The sequence below is a fragment of the Lates calcarifer genome, linkage group LG13, assembly GCF_001640805.2.
Source record: "Lates calcarifer isolate ASB-BC8 linkage group LG13, TLL_Latcal_v3, whole genome shotgun sequence".
Lineage (NCBI taxonomy): Eukaryota > Metazoa > Chordata > Actinopteri > Centropomidae > Lates > Lates calcarifer.
The window spans coordinates 867,122-884,538 of record NC_066845.1 but is presented as its reverse complement, the minus strand read 5'-3'; the positions used below and the strand labels follow the sequence as shown (position 1 = coordinate 884,538).

Here is a 17,417-nt window from a genome sequence, read left to right as displayed (position 1 = left end):
GGTATCTTCTCATCTCTCCACTGGAATATGTGCCTTAGAAGCAAATCTGTATTCTCTCTCACACAGGCTGAAGTTTGAGTAGTTTAGGACTGATTCAACAGTTTTAACCATGTGATTCTTAGGATCGTAAAGTTTCAGTACAACTAATTAGCTAAATGAAAGCCCCACTGGCATGAATAAAAAAGTTGAGCATTTACATTTGGCTTCAAAGTGAACTCCACTTGGTCTATTATTGTTAGTTTGGGGAAGGTAGAGTGACTTCCATCACTGGAGTCAGCAGATCAAAGCATGATTTAAAGGTAAATCTCTTGTCTATACTGCTGCTATTGTTGTATTGTGTTTTGGCATTTACTATTGTCCTCTCAACTGTTGTTGCCAAATTGGCCATCGGTGTATTAAGTAAGGAAGTAAAGTTTCCATCCAAATGTAGCACAAACAGAATTTCCATAAAATCAGCAACAGAAAATGTGAATTAATTAGCTTTTTTTTTTCATTTTGTCAAATTTCCACCATTTCTTTTCAGGTTTTTTTTAATATGCAAATTGAAAGTATGCATAAAAACAGATGAATGGAAGCACACTTATTGTGACACTTGGTATGTATGTGTATTTCTTGATTCATATCACTGATCTGCCTGTTTCTGTAACACATTTCTCAGTGAAATTCCTGTATTGGAAAAATGCAGAAATTGGCAGAAGTGTTGAGATATATATATATATATTTAGGTGTTAACTTAAGACTGATTAATACACTGTATTTGCAGTGTCAGCCTTAAATCATTGGTTACACATCCTGCATTGAGATAATCTTCCTTGGAGGCTCTGAGAGAGACTGTGTGCACAGCTAAACCTATGTATAGTATACCCTGGCTGCTAGACTCGACTCACCCAGTACTTAGACACACATACACACGCACACATACAGACAGGCAAATACAGATATATTCACAAATGCAGAAGTGGGGATCCTCCCTGGAGCTCAAAGTTGGAGCCTGTGATTAAAGTGGGTGGATCCTTGAAACCACTATTCAAAATGGACCAATCCCTAAAGCATAAAAAAAATAAAAATCTCAGGGCGTGTAAATTGCACTTATTTCTTCCAGATGGTGACATAGCTGTGATGTAAGATTTAACCAGGCGTTCCAGATTAAAACTGCACCCTGTGGTATTCAAACTGCTGTGCTGAATGAGGGCGTACTTACTATTCTGTCTAAGTACATTGTGGTATGTCATTTGTCTGCAGCTTTTATGTTGGTCTCAGTGCTCTTTTCTTGGCCAAGTCTCAGTTGAAGCAGACATCTTAATGGGACAAGCTTGGTTTAAATTAACATCATTGAATTAATACAATTCAATAACTTTCTGGCTTTTAACCCAGTGAGATTCAAGACAAAGGGCGATGAATAAGCTACGCCAGCTGCAAAAATAATACATTCAGTGAAGGAGCGCAACTTTGATAAAAGCTTAATGAACAGCTTACTGTGAGTATGATGCTTACCTGCCGAAACAACCTTCTAATAATGACACTTGATATAGTTGATGATGACTTGCTGATATTAAATACTTCCCTAATATTTCCCTGTATTTCTACTTATATTATTTACCCATTCAGTTTCAGAATTTATGTGGCTTGAGTCCTGACAGTCAGTGTTTAATGACTTGAAAACAGATTAAAGATATTTGCATATTGGCATGAATACTGGCTATTGGCATCCTTACTCATGGCGTAAATATCATCAGTTACATCCTACGCTGAAGTCCATAGCATTCTCCCTTAATTACAACCTTGATTTAAAACAATATCATTAGATTACAGCTTGTCTCAGCTCCAGCACTCATGATTTAATTAAGAACAAAGTACGAGTGCATGTTTAATTAGAGGCTGTTGTCAACCTACCATAACTTGTTTTCTCTCTAAGAGGCTTGGTTTCTACAGTGAAGGTATAGCATGCAGGGTAAACAGTAACGCCCGTGTGTGCTCACCGGGTCGGGCGGTTGGTGTTAACGGTCGCGTTATAGGGCAAAGCCGGGCTGGACAATAGAGGTGAGTGGGGTCACACCCTGGGACAGCAGCCAGCTGCAGGGGGCGGTGGGTCGATGTGTTTGCCTATACCTCCTCCCCATCGCACATCCTGCTCCCTACCCACGATCCACTGGGGTGTTTGTTTGGCCTGGAGCCTTCCCACACCCTCCATCTCTATCTCCTGCACTGTCTCTTGTTTTTTCCCCTGTGCCATTTCTCAATTGCTGTGTCTTATATCTTGTCTTTTTCCTCCACCTGTTACTACTCCTCAATCACAAATGTTAGAAAATACTTTTCTGTCATGTCATTTCACATGCCAAGTTGTCGTTTATACTTTATCATTTCCACTTTGTATCTCAGTGCTGTGAAGGAGTGAGAGCTTTTTCAGCTCTGCAAAAGCAGAACTATCAAGTTGCTGCTGTGTCATTCCATCTCTTTATCTGAGTGTGTGTGTGTGCATATGTGCATATATGTGTGTGCCAGCCAACCTGGAGATAATATATACACCACTTTGCATAAGCATTTTTTGTGTAAGCGAGAAGTAAAGCAGATTAGAGAGACACCAACGGTTCTCAGTAGCACAGAGATGCCCCTGCTCTTGGATTAAAGAAATCCTCTTTGTCTTTGATGCTTCACAAATTTTTAATTAATCCATCCATTACACAGTTTCTGCAGCAAATGACACATCTACCGTTAATTAAGAGACATCACAGGAAACAAAACAAGCAAGCCAAATAAATCCTCCAGTATAAATTGACCTAAATCCAACCAGTGGAACAGTGCTTGTTGTCTATCCCCTCCATAATTGTCTTAGGGTCTCTGCAAGCACTTTGTCCGCCCAGATAAGCCATGCTTTGTTAGTACAGAGAGCTGACATAGCGCTCTTTTTGTTTGATGGGCCACATTTACTCCGCTCTCACTGTACCAGCAGACTAACAACAACAACACAATTTGCCAGCAACAACACTGTAATGTTCAGACATGGAAGGGAAAGATGATGCAGGAGTCCAGTAACTCTGTTGATGCTGTTGTGTGTTACAGTCACTTTGACTGTAGGGTCTTAATATATGTTGGTGAAGTGTGTCATTGCAGTTGCTGCATAGTTTGTCTTGACATTTTATCTGCAGAGCATATGTGTATTTGAAATTTCGCTGAATATAGAGCAAGTGATGCACTGGCCCGTTCTATATCCGTGTAAACATACAGGACTGACTGATATTATTTTATAAAGTGATAACATACAGAAAAAATATGATGTGCCAGAGGAAATAGATTACAGATCAGCAAAAATACAGGAAGTCATTGTATGTGTGCACCGTGGCTCCACTCTGATGCAACGCTGATCTGATGCAACACAGAGGCAAGGAGGAAGATGTGAAACCCACAATAATCTTCTTCTCATCATACCCTGCTTCTGTCTTCATGACTGTCACTTCCTCCTTCTTTAGTCAGTGTCAAACTCAGTCATTGTCAAAACTATTTGTGTTGTGCGCACATCCCACATCAAGACTGTTGCGGGGCATGATATTAACCTTTACTGACTTGTCCCACTGCCTGGTTCAAGTCTGGCATGAACTGTCCATGCAGAAGTCATGTGTCTTACTGCCCTCTGGTGTTTGGAGCAGCACATTACACACCAAAAAACAAAGTCGTCTTTAGTTGAACAGTTTTTTAATGAATAGAAAAAAGGTTTTCACTGAGAACAGTGATGTCGCTCTGCTGTAATCTACTCTCTTGTTTGTCAAGGGTTTTCATAAAACAACTTCTGCCAAGTTGAGATAATAGCACAGCTTCAAAACCTGTATTTTCAGATAGTTTATACCAGTAAGGAGATTTTTCTATTCACAAAAGTACAAAACCCACTTCATATACTGGAAAATTGCATGACAAAAAAACTTAACGGCTGATTTCTCATTCAAGCTGGTGAAACTGAGAAATCATTGCACGACCAACAGCTCATTTCTGCCTCATGGTGGAGAGCTGAAGAATATCTTCTCATCTTAGTTAGCTTGCTTTTTTTGCGTTTGACATAGAAACAATGTTATTGAATTCACTAACGATATGATTCCGAGTTAACAGGATCAATATCTCCTTAAAGAATGATGATTCCACAGATATTTCACTGATGAGTTCAGTGGAAAGCTCTATACTCATCACCCATTTGTATTATATGTAAAGGTCGCCTTTTGCAGTAAATTCCCCTCCTCTCTTGATGGCTTGAAGCTGACACACAGCTGACTGCGCTATTTTAAATGATACAGCTGACTTTTATTCATAAATGCCAACACATAATTAGTTTCTATTTCTGAAAATATAAGGGAGAGGTGTACTGCCTATGTTCATCCTTGTGTTTTCTTTGAAATGTACCCATGAACTGAGTAAGAAAATTGGAACGACTGGTTCAGGAAGTGAGCAAGTCATTGCAAACTTTATTTTTACAACTTAGTTTTGGCAAATATTCTCACATCAAACTACTGGGGAATAAGTGGAGCAGAGAGAAATGACTGAGAAATGCTTAAAACCCCAGTATGATCAGAGTTAAACCAGCAATAACTAGTTGTTGTTGTTTTTTTTGGCCACATGAGGGCAGCAGAAACAAATTATGAACACAACATTGATGGTAACATCTCTCCACTGTGCTCTGCTTGTTTGACGTTTTCCTTCATTTGGAGTCATGTATGTCCTGTATTCAGTCTCTTTTTACCTCTGTTATTCTTCTCCACGGTGGTTTCCACCATCTTCTCAGGGAAATACCTGACCTGGCTCTTTAGCTGCAAAATGCTCCACTGTGTTCATCAGCTAGTTGCTAGTTGCTAACTGTATCTGTCTGCCATTTGGTGCTGGGCAGGTAGTGCACAGTACATCTTTTTTTTTTTTCTTACAACAACTGCCTTCTGCAGCTGAAAATGACATTTTTAGTAAAGATTATATTATGCCATGACCAAAGCAAGAAAAAATACATTCTTGGTTAGCAACTCTGAACAGATTCTCACTTAAAAGTTGCTAAATCCTGAATAGTGCACGGCAACGTCACCTTTTTCCAACTGATCCCAGCTGTCCTCATCTAGGACCCTATCACTCATATCATAGAACAGTGAAATATGTTTTCAGGGCCTTTAGATTATTCTGAATACTGCCCAAACTGTCTAGTGTAAAGTAACTTCCTTTTTTGTGCTGCACAAAATTGTTCTTAATGATACAACATCATCAACTTCTGCTGTTGACAAAATAATCTCACCATCAGAAACTGAACTCCAGCTGTTGAGGAAGATTGTGTAATATGCTCGAAAGCTGCATGACTCCAGGACAGCTACTGAGTGGATTTCGTTTCATTATTTTGTCAACTGCTGTTTCCAAGATTAAGGATGAACTTTAAGTCATAACTATTCATGTTAAAAGACAGAAGAACAAAAAAGGGGGCTTGTCTTACAGTACTTCAGAGGTTTGGCTGATGCTGGGATGAAAATCTAGTTAAGTTCTAATGATTTCAATACTGTAAAGTCATGATTCAATGAGCTGCTGCAAAGACCTTATTCTCCAGGGAAACTGAATTTATGTCTAGTGGCTACTAGTTTGAACTGAAGTCTCTTTGATGTCTCCTCTTCCTACGCTGTCGTGTGTGTATGTGTGTGTGAGTCTATGAGCATGTGTGCGTGTGCACCCACTACCACAAAATCAGCAGAAAACAAAATAAGTCTCACAGACATCAAAGAGACCCAGGAGGGAAGATGATCTGTTTTCAGTCATGGTGAACCACATTTCTCTCCCTGACCAGTTCTCCAGTCATGCCTCACTCCAACCCCCATCCTTTACATCTCTACTGCCACCCAACCGCTGGGTGGCACATGTGGCAAAGTGTTGCACTGTGTCAGCATGTCCTCTCACGCAAACCAAACATCCCCAGCCTGAGTGATGTGCAGACTGGCTTTTCATTTGGGGATTTAGATGTTTGGGATTTGGAGCTGTGACGCATTGTTTTCCTCCTCAGAGTGATGATCTGTGCCTGCAGTCAGAAGCAATAAAGGAGCAATCAAATAGGAGGTTTAGGAATATGTTGAACCGTCAGAGAGAGTGACGGGGAGTTAGTGAGGGAGAGGAGTGAGAGAAGAGCTGACAGAGGAGATGAATGAAAGTGAGACAGAGTGACAGAGTGAAAGTCTTCAAATTTTCAAGAGTCAGTAAAAGATAAAACCTACTTTACTTCCTTAACATTGAACTATACGGGGATGTCAGTAAATTGTGAAATTCTTGGATGTTATTTAGGTTGAGAAGCAACATTTTTGCTTGGTGATTTCAGCAATTGTTGGTCAGTCCTGCTCTCTGAGAAATGTATTGATTTAATAACAAGAACAGGACAAATTTGCAGAAATACAAGTGATATGTAATTTAGCTTTTAACTCATCTAACTCTTGGCAAGAAAATGAGTGAGCACATTTTCCAAAATGTCAACCTATTCCTTCAACTTAAGATTGCAGTATAAAACTACTGTTACCATAGAAACAGCCCCCTGTGATTTATGTTCTTGATACAAGTGGATATTTAGTCGATATTTAGTTGAGATTTGTAAAGTGGATGAAGTTTCCATACATGAAAGCAGACATGCTATTGTGCCTATACACACACACACACTCTCACACACACACTGTCCTGAGGGGTCGTCATCTATCTCCTGTTTCCAGTCTTGTTTCCTCATCCACTTTCCCATCATGTCGCCAAAAGGCAAAACCTACTCACTCGTTTTACTCTTTGATCATTGATGAAGACATTGGCCAGTAACCTTTTCTCTCTCTCTCTATTGTATTTCCATATTTCTGAGTAAAGCTGACCTAAATACTTTCTCTGCTCTGTTTAGTAGAATAGAAGATTTGAGCTTCTGTTAAGAGATTTCTTTTTTCACCAATGGAAACAAAGTGAGCCACTGCATTTTTTTAAATCACCACTCTTGTTTTCTTTTTTGTCTTGTTACTTTGTGTGTGTGTGTGTGTGTGAGAGAGAGAGAGAGAGAGAGAGAGAGTTGTGAGCACAGATTCCATCCATCCATCCATCCAGTCTTTTGAGAACATGTTCACGCCTGTGTGAGTGTATCAACATCATATCCCCCCTGTCCTCCTCACTTCTCAGAACAGATTATGAGCATTGGAGCTGACTGAAATGACTTTGAATTCTCCAAAGCCCCCTAACCTCTGGGAACATACCTGTTCTTGCAAGTCTCAAACGTACAGGTGCCTAATTTCAAAAGACTCCAAGCCCTCCTCTCTCTCTCTCTCTCTCTCTCTCTCTCTCTCTCTCTCTCCCTCACTCCCTTTCCTCTCTCACTCCCCCCCACGGCTGCAACTTTACCCCTTGACTGAACTAGGGGCCTATTGAAATACCTCCCCCTGGTTTAGTCTGCATTTCAAAGTCGACTTTCACCCTCGAGCCAGATCCGAGGGGAGGGAGGGGGAGGGGAAGGAGGGCAGGGGGGTCCGACCAGGAAAGGGCCCATCCCCTGAATAGTTGGGTCTTCAAAGCCTCTAACATTTAGTTATGAGCTGTTTGAAAATTGGAGAACACTTTTTTTTTAAGTAGGTGATTGATGCTATCGTTTGTCCACTGTAAAGTTGATACTGTAATTATAATTGTGTGACCAGAACTTCAGTCAGATAAAATTACTGTTATGAAGCACTGCTTAATTAACTTTTACGATATCGAGCAGAGAAAGCCACGTTTGTGTTTACTGCATGTTAGGTTCAGACTGTTTAGCCTGATGAAAGTGAGGTAAAAATTGGAGGAGTATACTTGTTTCATGATATTGATACAAATGCTAGGAGAAACAAAATGATTCAAGGTCCCTTTATTGTTTTTTCAGAGCATTCAACTCCATGTTATGGTCTGCATCAGCTTAGCCCCATCCTGCTTTTCAACTTAGATAAGGTATCTTATGCATCATAAACAACTTCTCTAATGTACGACAGCCCGAGTATAATGATCATTTCTTACCTATTTATTCACAGTCATTTAGAACAGTAAAGTTATGAGCCGGACAAACGAGCTGACACTGGTTATAAAGCTCTGTAAAGCTGAGGAGAGCTGATGATTGATGTTAACTGGTGATAATTCTCTATGACTGACCCCTGTCACATTATCATGTGGTTTTCTTGCTGTCATTTCATACATTGTTATTACAAATCTAAATCCATTATAGCCACTCACATTTTCACAAGAGTTCATTTGTTTGGGAGGGCACTCCATAAAAATATTATTATTAACAAAGGACGCTCCACCATCCCTCCCTCAGTGCTGGTATTTTTCCCCTCTGTCCTCTGAACTTATAATTCATTGCAGAGCATTTCATGAGAGTTTCCCACTGGGGTTTGTGCAGTGACATCATCGCAAACATGCAACATACTCTGAGCCGGCTGGAGTCAATAGTCATGGGGAAAGCATCTCCATAATCTAGGGGCTGCGGGGCCCCCTAATTGCTTTATGTAATAATATGCTGCAGTGATGCGCTCTTCTGGGAGCCCTGAATGTAAATGCTCCCCCTCCTCATCATCTCCTTCCTTCATTAAAACATAACGTCAGCACCATGCCAACAAAGGGACAATTCACAGGGGCTGGGAGCCCGGTTGGTACACATAGTGCTGCACTGAAGGACAGATCAAACACATTCAGATGTTCCCTTTGGGTATTATTAGTAACCCGTGATCTGGTGTTTATTTCTTATTTATTATCCAGGCAAGTCAGTTAAGGACAAATCCTTATTAACAATGACAGGCTGGAACAGGAGTTTACAGAAACAATAAGTATCACTGCAGTTATATGATAATGATGTATGTAAATCTGTAAAAGAGTGAAGTAGTTCGGGGACAAGCTGGACAAACACGTGAGGGCTTGGACACAATAAACAGATAAGTTTGCAGATACGAGGACACCATTAAAGCAACTACACTTTGATCTCTCTAAGCAACATCCACCACCATAAATAAAAGTTTGATTTTTGATTGTATTCTCTTTGATACTGTAAACATCCATGTTGGGTTAAACTGGGGGAAATGGGGAGCATCTTACTAACTTAAATTTGCAAGGTTCATTGTCAAATGACAATGTCAAATTGCCTGTTTTGTCCAACTGGCACTCCAAAACAATCACAATGGAAATCAGCAAATCCTCATAATTAAACAGCCGGGACAAGGTAATATTTTGCATCTTGATGTAAAACATTTAACTGATTATCAAAATCTTGCAGAATATTTATTTTTCTGTTGATTAATTTCTTCCTTAATTGCCCATTGTTTCTGCTGTAGCTAGGTTTATCCTGCAGGGTCAGAGAAGAAGAAAGAAAAGAGAATAAAGAGCTGTTCAGCTTTGTAATATCACATGAAACGTCTTAAATAAGCTAATGAGTCCCACTCAAGTTCAACCAGGAAAAGAAAAACCCTCACTGGACAGCCTATTGGAAGAGATGGCACATTAATGCACAGAGCCAGGCCCAGCCATCATCCCTCAAAGTCATTCTCATCCTCAGCACTCTCTCAGCCTAAACAAGCAGACAGCTGATTCTTCTCAGGGTGGCCTGAGTTTAAACACTGGTGTAGAGGGAGACCGGAGCGTCAGGAGAGGATCCACAGCTGCTGTCGAATGAAAACCACGTAGGGGGGGGGTGAAAAGTTTGTCTGGAGAAAAGTGAGAAAGTAAAGGATAGTCTCATCACAATACGTTGTCTTCTTTTTTAAAAACTTTAAAGGGCCAAATGGTCACTAAAAAGTCCCCATGCTCTCTTCAAATAAGCTGGGAAGTAAACCTTGTAAACATTTATTTGAGGGAACTAACAAAAGTGGAGTTGCAGCTTTAAAAATCTCTCATGGGCTGAAAACTTGCAGCAACCAGCAGAGGGCAGGCTTGCAATAAAAGAAGAGCAAATTTTCTGTGAGTAATTGGATCACTGTAACTTGTTGCCCTAATGCATTTTGTGGTCCATTAGTAAACTGATAAAGTAAATCTAATTTAATTCCATCATTAAGCTTGCAGGCATTGTGCCTTTAAAGTCCCATCATTTATGGATTTATTCATTCATGTGAGAGAGAGAGAGCGAGAGAGAAACAGAAACAGAGTGTCACAAGACAGATATGGGACATGTGGTGTGGATCAGGATTCATAAAACAGAGTGACGTCCAATGTGATCTGTAAATTATTGTCATGCTGGAGGCGCTGAAGAACTTCTAAAGTTTCGGCTTTGAATTGTTTTCCACCCTGCTTTTTTTCCCTTTCTTTTTTTTTTTTTTTTTTTTTTGAGTCCGAACACATGTTGACCATCACGCTTTCTTCCAGAGGCGGCTGCATTCTTGACCTAAAAAGTCCTCACAGTTGGTTTTCATAATCACACTGCCACACAGCTGACAGCAAGATGAGACCTTGTTTTCTGGGCTTTTTTGGACGTCTATCACTGTGCAGAGCTCACCCTTCACTTGGGAGCTTAAAAACACCCGAGTGTTTTCTTTGCAGGAGGCCAATTTGGTAGAGTTATCGGAAACAGGCCTTCTCAGTGTGGTATTATTCAATGTCATACATTACTGTTTTGTAATATTTTGAAAGACGAGATTGTCGTCAACACCACCACCTTTAAGTCTTGTAACCTACACTAGAGCTGTAACAATGCATGGTACAGTACCATGAGCTCTTTCTGTGAATTGTTCAGTCGCACAAAGATTCAAATCATCTTCTTTTGTAGGAATACAAAGATTGTGTGTGTTTATCTGTTCTCTCAGTGTCCTTTCAGGACACAGTGTGCTCATTTACAGACACATAATGAACGGTCTCACACTCTAAAAGAAAAGGCAGAAGATGTTCTCCAGGAACCGGTCGGTCTTTTTATTCTGAACAGAGAATGACTGAGAAAATAATTGTCTTCTTCTGCAGTAAAATAACAGCAACAGTCAAGATACTTCTGCATATTCTGAAGAGGAGATAATGAAGCTGATGTTTAGCAATACATGCCTGATGAATCACAAGTTCGCTCACCATTATAACTTTTCAATCCAGCCACTAATTTCACTTTCTGTAAATAGAAATTATGTCAAATTACACTTAAACATTTTGAGGTTTGTAAAACGCCTGAAATGATCTATGATTAGCTTGTCAGGGCCAGGTCTCGATGACAACAGCTACTTTGAAGATGAGAGGCAACAGTTAATTGGAGATGCATCTGTCTAAAGATTGGTGCACAATTATATATGTACAAGTGAAATGAAGGGAATTCATATGCAACTGCAACAATTCATGACTGAAGAGCGTCTGGGAAGAGAGATGAATGACTCCTCAAGTACTGAAAGATATATAGGAGTTTTACTCCAATCACTAGATAGATACCACAGAAATATTGTAATAAGTTGATTTTCATATTGGAAATCTTTAATTTTTCAAAACACAATGCAAGAATAAAAATGAGAAAAGAAACTCTATATAGTTGATTCAAAGTGAGATGTTACTACATTGTAAACTGTAGGTGAGCAAATCGGAATCTGATTGAAAAATTAGCCCCGTTAAATCCTGAAGCGTCCTGAGGAGGGTAGTGTTTATTTTAAGGTGGTACGGCAGCGAAAAACGTGTCAAACTCCGGAAAAAACAGCCACCGAGCAGCCCTGGATATCAACGGTGGCTGAAAACATGACCCCCGGTTCATATTCAACATAATAAAAAGTGAACAGTCTCAAACTTAAACGAGTAACTTGAAGGTTTTTCAAACAATAAGTCCCCCCCCCGCCGCTGCTCAGCGAAGTCCGCGGTGCCTCCTTAACTGAGTGCTGGCACTTCAGAATGGGGAGTGCAAGGGAGAGGGTCAGAAAGATTGGTGGGTGGGGATATAACCCTTTTGAGAGAGAGAGAGAAAAAAAACCTAAAAAAAATCACGTGTTTGGAGATCAAAGGAGATCCGCTTTGTAGAGGAGGAGGAGGAGGGGGGTGAGAAAGAAAGAGGGAGAGAGGGAGGGAGGGAGAGAGAGAGAGAGAGAGAGAGAGAGGGAGCGTTTGCAGGCAATGTAATTGACAAGGCTCGCAGTGGTGAAATAAACACGCTTCAGCCCAGGCTCAGCTTTTATTGCCCAATTCTGACTCTTTTGACGCATCGCCCGTAGCGCGCGCAGACCTGATTTCAATTACCTTCACCCGATTTAATTAATCCGTGTGAAATTATGTCCCGATCGGCGCAGATCCAGCCGGCAAGATGATGATTTTACCAAGGAGAGGCTCGGATCGTGTGCCCGACTCGGTGGTCCTGGTGATCTTGGTGGTCGCCGCTTCTCTTGGTACCGTTTTCGCCAAGGACACTGCCTTTGTGGAAGTGGTTCTGTTCGAGTCCAGTCCCAATGGAGATTATACTACTTACACGACTGGCTTGCAAGGACGGTTCTCCAAAGCAGGAGCCACTATCAGCGCGGAGGGGGAGATCGTTCAAGTACGTGTAAAGTGTCTGTTTTCTCACACGAGGAGGGGGGGAAATGACCAGCAGCAGTCCCGAGTAACACTACCGGGACCCGGGGTGTATTTTTACCAAGCTGCCCTTCCTAAAACTTTTTCCACCGGGGGGCTGGGGGGTTGACAGGAGTTGTATATGGTGTGTATGTGTGTGTGAGTGAGTGTGTATGCAGGCAGTGTGAGGATGGTACTAAGCTTGCAAGCATATGCGGTCACAAGATGGCTCCTATCTTGTGGAATTCATTCACAGGGAAAACATGCTCTTGCAGGTTATTTTGTTGATGTCTGGAGCTCAGTTGAGCGCTCCTTCCATGGTAACGGCTCTCATCCCGAAACGCACGTTTTTTGGGGGGGGTAGGGTTGGCGAGGAACGGGTTTCCCTTAAAAAGTTACAAATCCTCCGCCGCTTCCGAAAGAAAAGTTAGTAAACTTTTTTTTTTTTTTTTTTAAACCGAGCCAGGCTTTACAGCAGCGTTTTACAAGAGCCACCGAGGCTGCGAGGTTACTATTTGGGCTCAGACAGTTTATCCGTTTCAGCGGCGAGTTTTGGGTCAAATATCCACTTTTAAATCCGAAAAGTTAGTTTTAATAGCGGAATATGTTTGTTTTTATTGACCGTAGCAGCGTGTAAACCAAGCCACACGTCCCGCCGCCTGTAGCCTGTTACTATGTAGCCGTCATCAACACTGCCTTTGAAGCTGCATGTTTTTGGTTTAGGCTTACTTGTAACTATCTAAAGGCTTTAAAAATAAATATAAAGAAGAATTGAGTGGTCAACATGGAAGCAGCAGCCCCCCCCACTGCCACTACTACCACCCCTCCTCCTCCACCACCCCCACCCCCCATGTCCCATCTTTTATTTCCTGGCCCCAAACATGACAAGTGCACTTGGCTGGAGCTGGTTATGCTTGGACCAGCCATCCAACTTTGATTGAGTGGAAATCACTAAAATATGAAGCTTTTCTTCGCTGCCAAGTGTTTATTTGAAGTTTTATAATTCTTGCTTAATCTTCTTGGCCACTGTTTGTAAAGCGGCAAATAGTTTGGGGGTCTAGTCATGTGCCAGAGATTTGATGTTTAAAGTTTTATCCACTGACCTTTAACATATTCTGAGATTGAAGTTCGTGGTGGAGGGACGACTGGAAGCCACTGGTTTTTGTATTGACTGTATCCACTGTTTCACATCCCGTTATTTGGATCTGTTTGTATTTTGAACGTTGGGATGAGTTTTGTGATGAAAGTTGAGATGTCACCGCTTGAACAAATGCTTGGGTTTTTGTTTTCATCTTCTCTGTGAACACCAGTAGCTGCTGGAGTGTGGCCCCACGCTGAAGAAACCACTGAGCTCCATGAGATCATTGGTTTTGTGGTGGGAGGACAGGTTTCAGTGCAGCCTGTGGGGGTGGGGGGTGTTTATGTGCTGCAATTACTTATTTTTGAGTTTAATCGAGTTCAGCATGTTGCGTCAAGTGCGCATTGGTGGGCTGCATCTCAGAAAGCCTCAGCTGTGTTCATATTTTAACAGCACTCTACAGTGAGGCGTCACATGCAGCGAGTTAAGACAGCCAGTCATTTGCACATCTCTGTTTGTCCTAATATGCACTGATACTGACTTTAACGCAGCCAGCAGCATCCCACATCTGTGCCTCGCCACTCTGCAACAATGGCTGCAACCGGCCACACAGCAGCATCTTTTCAGCGCACGTCTGCATTTTTGTTTTCCTGAAAACGCTTTACTTTGAAAGAAAGATGATATGTGGGGATCAAAAGAGGGGATACTCAGCACAAAAATGGCCCCTGTTTATACACAGTGATGGCCATTTGGCGCCACTTGGTAACCACACAGAAATGTCGGACCTCAGCTTTACATCGAAAACCACATCTATTTAGGTTTGCTTTCTTTGCTAACATAGCTTCTGACCACTTAGAGGCAGCTTATATTTTGTCAGGCTATAATGAGGGGCAGTTTGTCCAGCGCAGCGTACTGTCTTGAATTTCTTACAACATATATTCTCCCAAAGATTTATGAAAGCTGAAACTGACAATGAATGACAACCATACAACCTGAAGAGTATAATTTTAAACTGGTATCAAATTCCCCACTTGCAAATTCTATACTTGTGAAATAACAATGCAGTAATGTGTTGGGAAATTGCTGTGGTGTTGTAACGGATATAGTTTTACACTGGAACTGGGTTGAATGTTTAGGTTCTTAGGTACATTCAGTTGTCCGCAGTGACCTCTGCAGCCGCTGCACTTGTCTACTTTCTGCTTTAAAGGGTTGAACTTTCCCATGTCCAGTGAATAGGGTGCTTGATTTGGTCTGCCTGAGGTTTATGGGGCCTTCCAGTCCTCTCCTCTGCTGTTTGGACAGAGCCCTGAGGGGTTTGCGTTACCTTGTGTGTACAGTAGTGACCAGACCTCAGCAGGTACAGGTTCAAATACAGGGGGAATTGGGGAGGGGGGGGGGGTCTTGGCAGTGCTCCTGAGCAAAGACCTAACCACGATCTCTGCTCATACATTCCCAACTCGCCTTTGCTAATTCCCTAAAGCTAACACCAGCTCAGCTCTGCCTGAGGAGTGCGAAAAGTGGCACACGCTGCCGGGGCCAAAAATAATAAATTAAGTTAATTTGCTTCTCCCTCTGCTATGGGGGGTGGGGGGTGGGGGGTGCATGACGACGCAGATCTGTCCACAGTGCCAAACCCCCAGGCTTCCCAAGCCAGTTCTCTGATTGCTCCAGTTTGACTCCGTAATAGCAAAGTAATCAATGTCTTCTTAAATCACTCTGTCAAGGGTGTATCAACACACATTTCCTTAAGACGACTTTAAGACTGTATTTACAGCCACAGCTGTTAACTCCCATTCTTGGCTGCAGAGTGCTCCGGCCTGTCCATCCTGCCAGGTGGTTAATTGTATTCACCTCTTGTCCCATATTTAAATACTTCCTGATTAGACCACAATAATGAAAATGTCCTGGTAAAATGAATTGGCAGCAGCACTTTGGGCCCAGAGAAACTATTTGAATTAGAGCACCTGCAGTGAACAAGAAATGATGATAGTCTTGCAATACCTTAAGCAGCAGTTTTGAGTTGAGTTAAGCCTGGTAAGCAAGGCAGAGATGAGTCACACAGGTGTGAACATGGACACTGACATTGGCATGGGTTGACAAACCAGCTAATACTTTACAGACTGAAAGCTCTCTGCTTCCAGATGGACTGATTTCAGGGATAGCCTCGCTGCGCAGTGAGCTCAGTCAGATTGCTCATCGCTGTATTTTTCACATTCAAGATTGTTCTTGACTGCGTTCGCACAGCTCTCCTTATCAGAACGCGCATGATGCGAAAGGGAAACGCCATCTGCTGTTCATCATTCTCTGTTATCTCTCGGACGCCAAATCGTCTTTCCTGTAGCGAAATGAGCCGCGATGCGCTGCGTGAGCGCACATCTGCCTCTGATTTCCAGCGGGCCCATGCTGTCAGCATGTGAGTGAGGAGCTGAGCCCGGGACGTGGCAGGGGCACCGAGAGGACCAGATGGAACTCATAGTGTCGTCGGCCAGAACCAGAGGGAATAATGTGGCTTTTGCCTGCTTCCTCTCTGAAGGGACACAGAGCATCCCCCGAATCCAGCGTCAGGAAGAAGAGGCTATAGTTTCCCAACACCCACGAGCTTCTTCACCTTTGAACTTCATCTCCATGTGCATGAAGTGCCAGTAACTATAGCTGGGAGACGTCAATGATGTGGTTCTTTGAAAGTGGCAGTTTTTTTTTCTGACTGGATGTGCAGGGGGAAAGTGGTGGTTTTGAGCTAAGACAACGATGAGCTTAAATACTGGAGCTCCTACCTTGGAGCTGGCAGGAGTTGTGTCGCTCTGCATTTAGACTATAATGAGAGCTTTAGTGGTTTAAGGCATCCAGCGCGCTTTCTCACCACAGGCTGGAAACCCCAAGAGGCCATAATGGGCCGGTCCCAGACGGGAGGTGCCAGGGATCGGGCCACTCCCAGCGCCAAAGCAACAGTAGCAGTACACAAACGCTGGTTTAAAAGGTTAAAAGTGCTGCTCCCTACTTTTTTCCATTTATTGGCTTGGCGGTTGCAGCTGTATTTTAAGTGCTATCGTCTCTTAACCGCCACCCTGTTTCACTTTCATGTCCCAGCCAAAGTAATTTGAGGCTGCGTTTCTCCCCTTTTCGGAATAGAACAGACTAAACTGTTTTTCTCTTTCTCTTGCTTAACACCCCCCCTCCCACACACACGCTCTCACCCCCCACCACCAGTCTGCTCCTTTTGATGCAGCCAAAATTTGTCATGCGCTCTGTATCGCATGAGAATTGACTTCAAATGATGATTACAACCACCTCTTAACCAGCGTGCACTGATGAATTGTCACTTCAGTTGTATCAGTGTTCCCTGGCAACCTTTGTCACATATTGTTTCCCACCTCTCCCTCTCCCTTTATTTCTTGTCATTTGTCTGCCAATCTGCTACTAAAGGCATAAAATGTCCCAAAAATTCTTGAAACTTGAGCTTGAACAAGGCTGTATAACAAATAAAAAAATTGTTCAGCCTATAAATAATTAAAAAAAACAACAAATGCAAATATCACGTCGGAAGAGACTAAAGTGGCAGCTTCAAATTGTTCATTTTATCCATACAACAATGACAAAACCCCAAATGTATTGAATTTACAGTGATGTCAATCAAGAAAATAGCTCCAGATCTTCAGTTTTGAGAAACAGAAGCCAGCTAATATCTGAGATTCTTACTTGCTAAATGAATTGAAACGATGACAGCTTTCTGTTGATGCACTAATCGATTAATTAAGGGGCTAGTTGTAGGCAGTTCTGCAGCAGACATGTAAAATCCTGAAAATGTAAATGTGTAACAGTGATTTGGATTCTATTTTTAGCCGACACTGATTGCTCTTAGTGAACATTCATGTGT

General features: G+C 42.0%; 1 protein-coding gene across 1 annotated transcript in view; it reads left to right on the top strand.

The window, feature by feature from the left end:
* Positions 1-11,967: 11,967 nt before the first annotated feature.
* Positions 11,968-17,417, top strand: part of znrf3 (zinc and ring finger 3) — a 65,447-nt gene continuing 59,997 nt past the window's right edge. The window contains 1 exon segment of the mRNA XM_018702630.2: positions 11,968-12,451. Within this exon segment, the coding sequence (XP_018558146.1) occupies positions 12,221-12,451 (231 nt within the window). The 5' untranslated portion in view covers positions 11,968-12,220.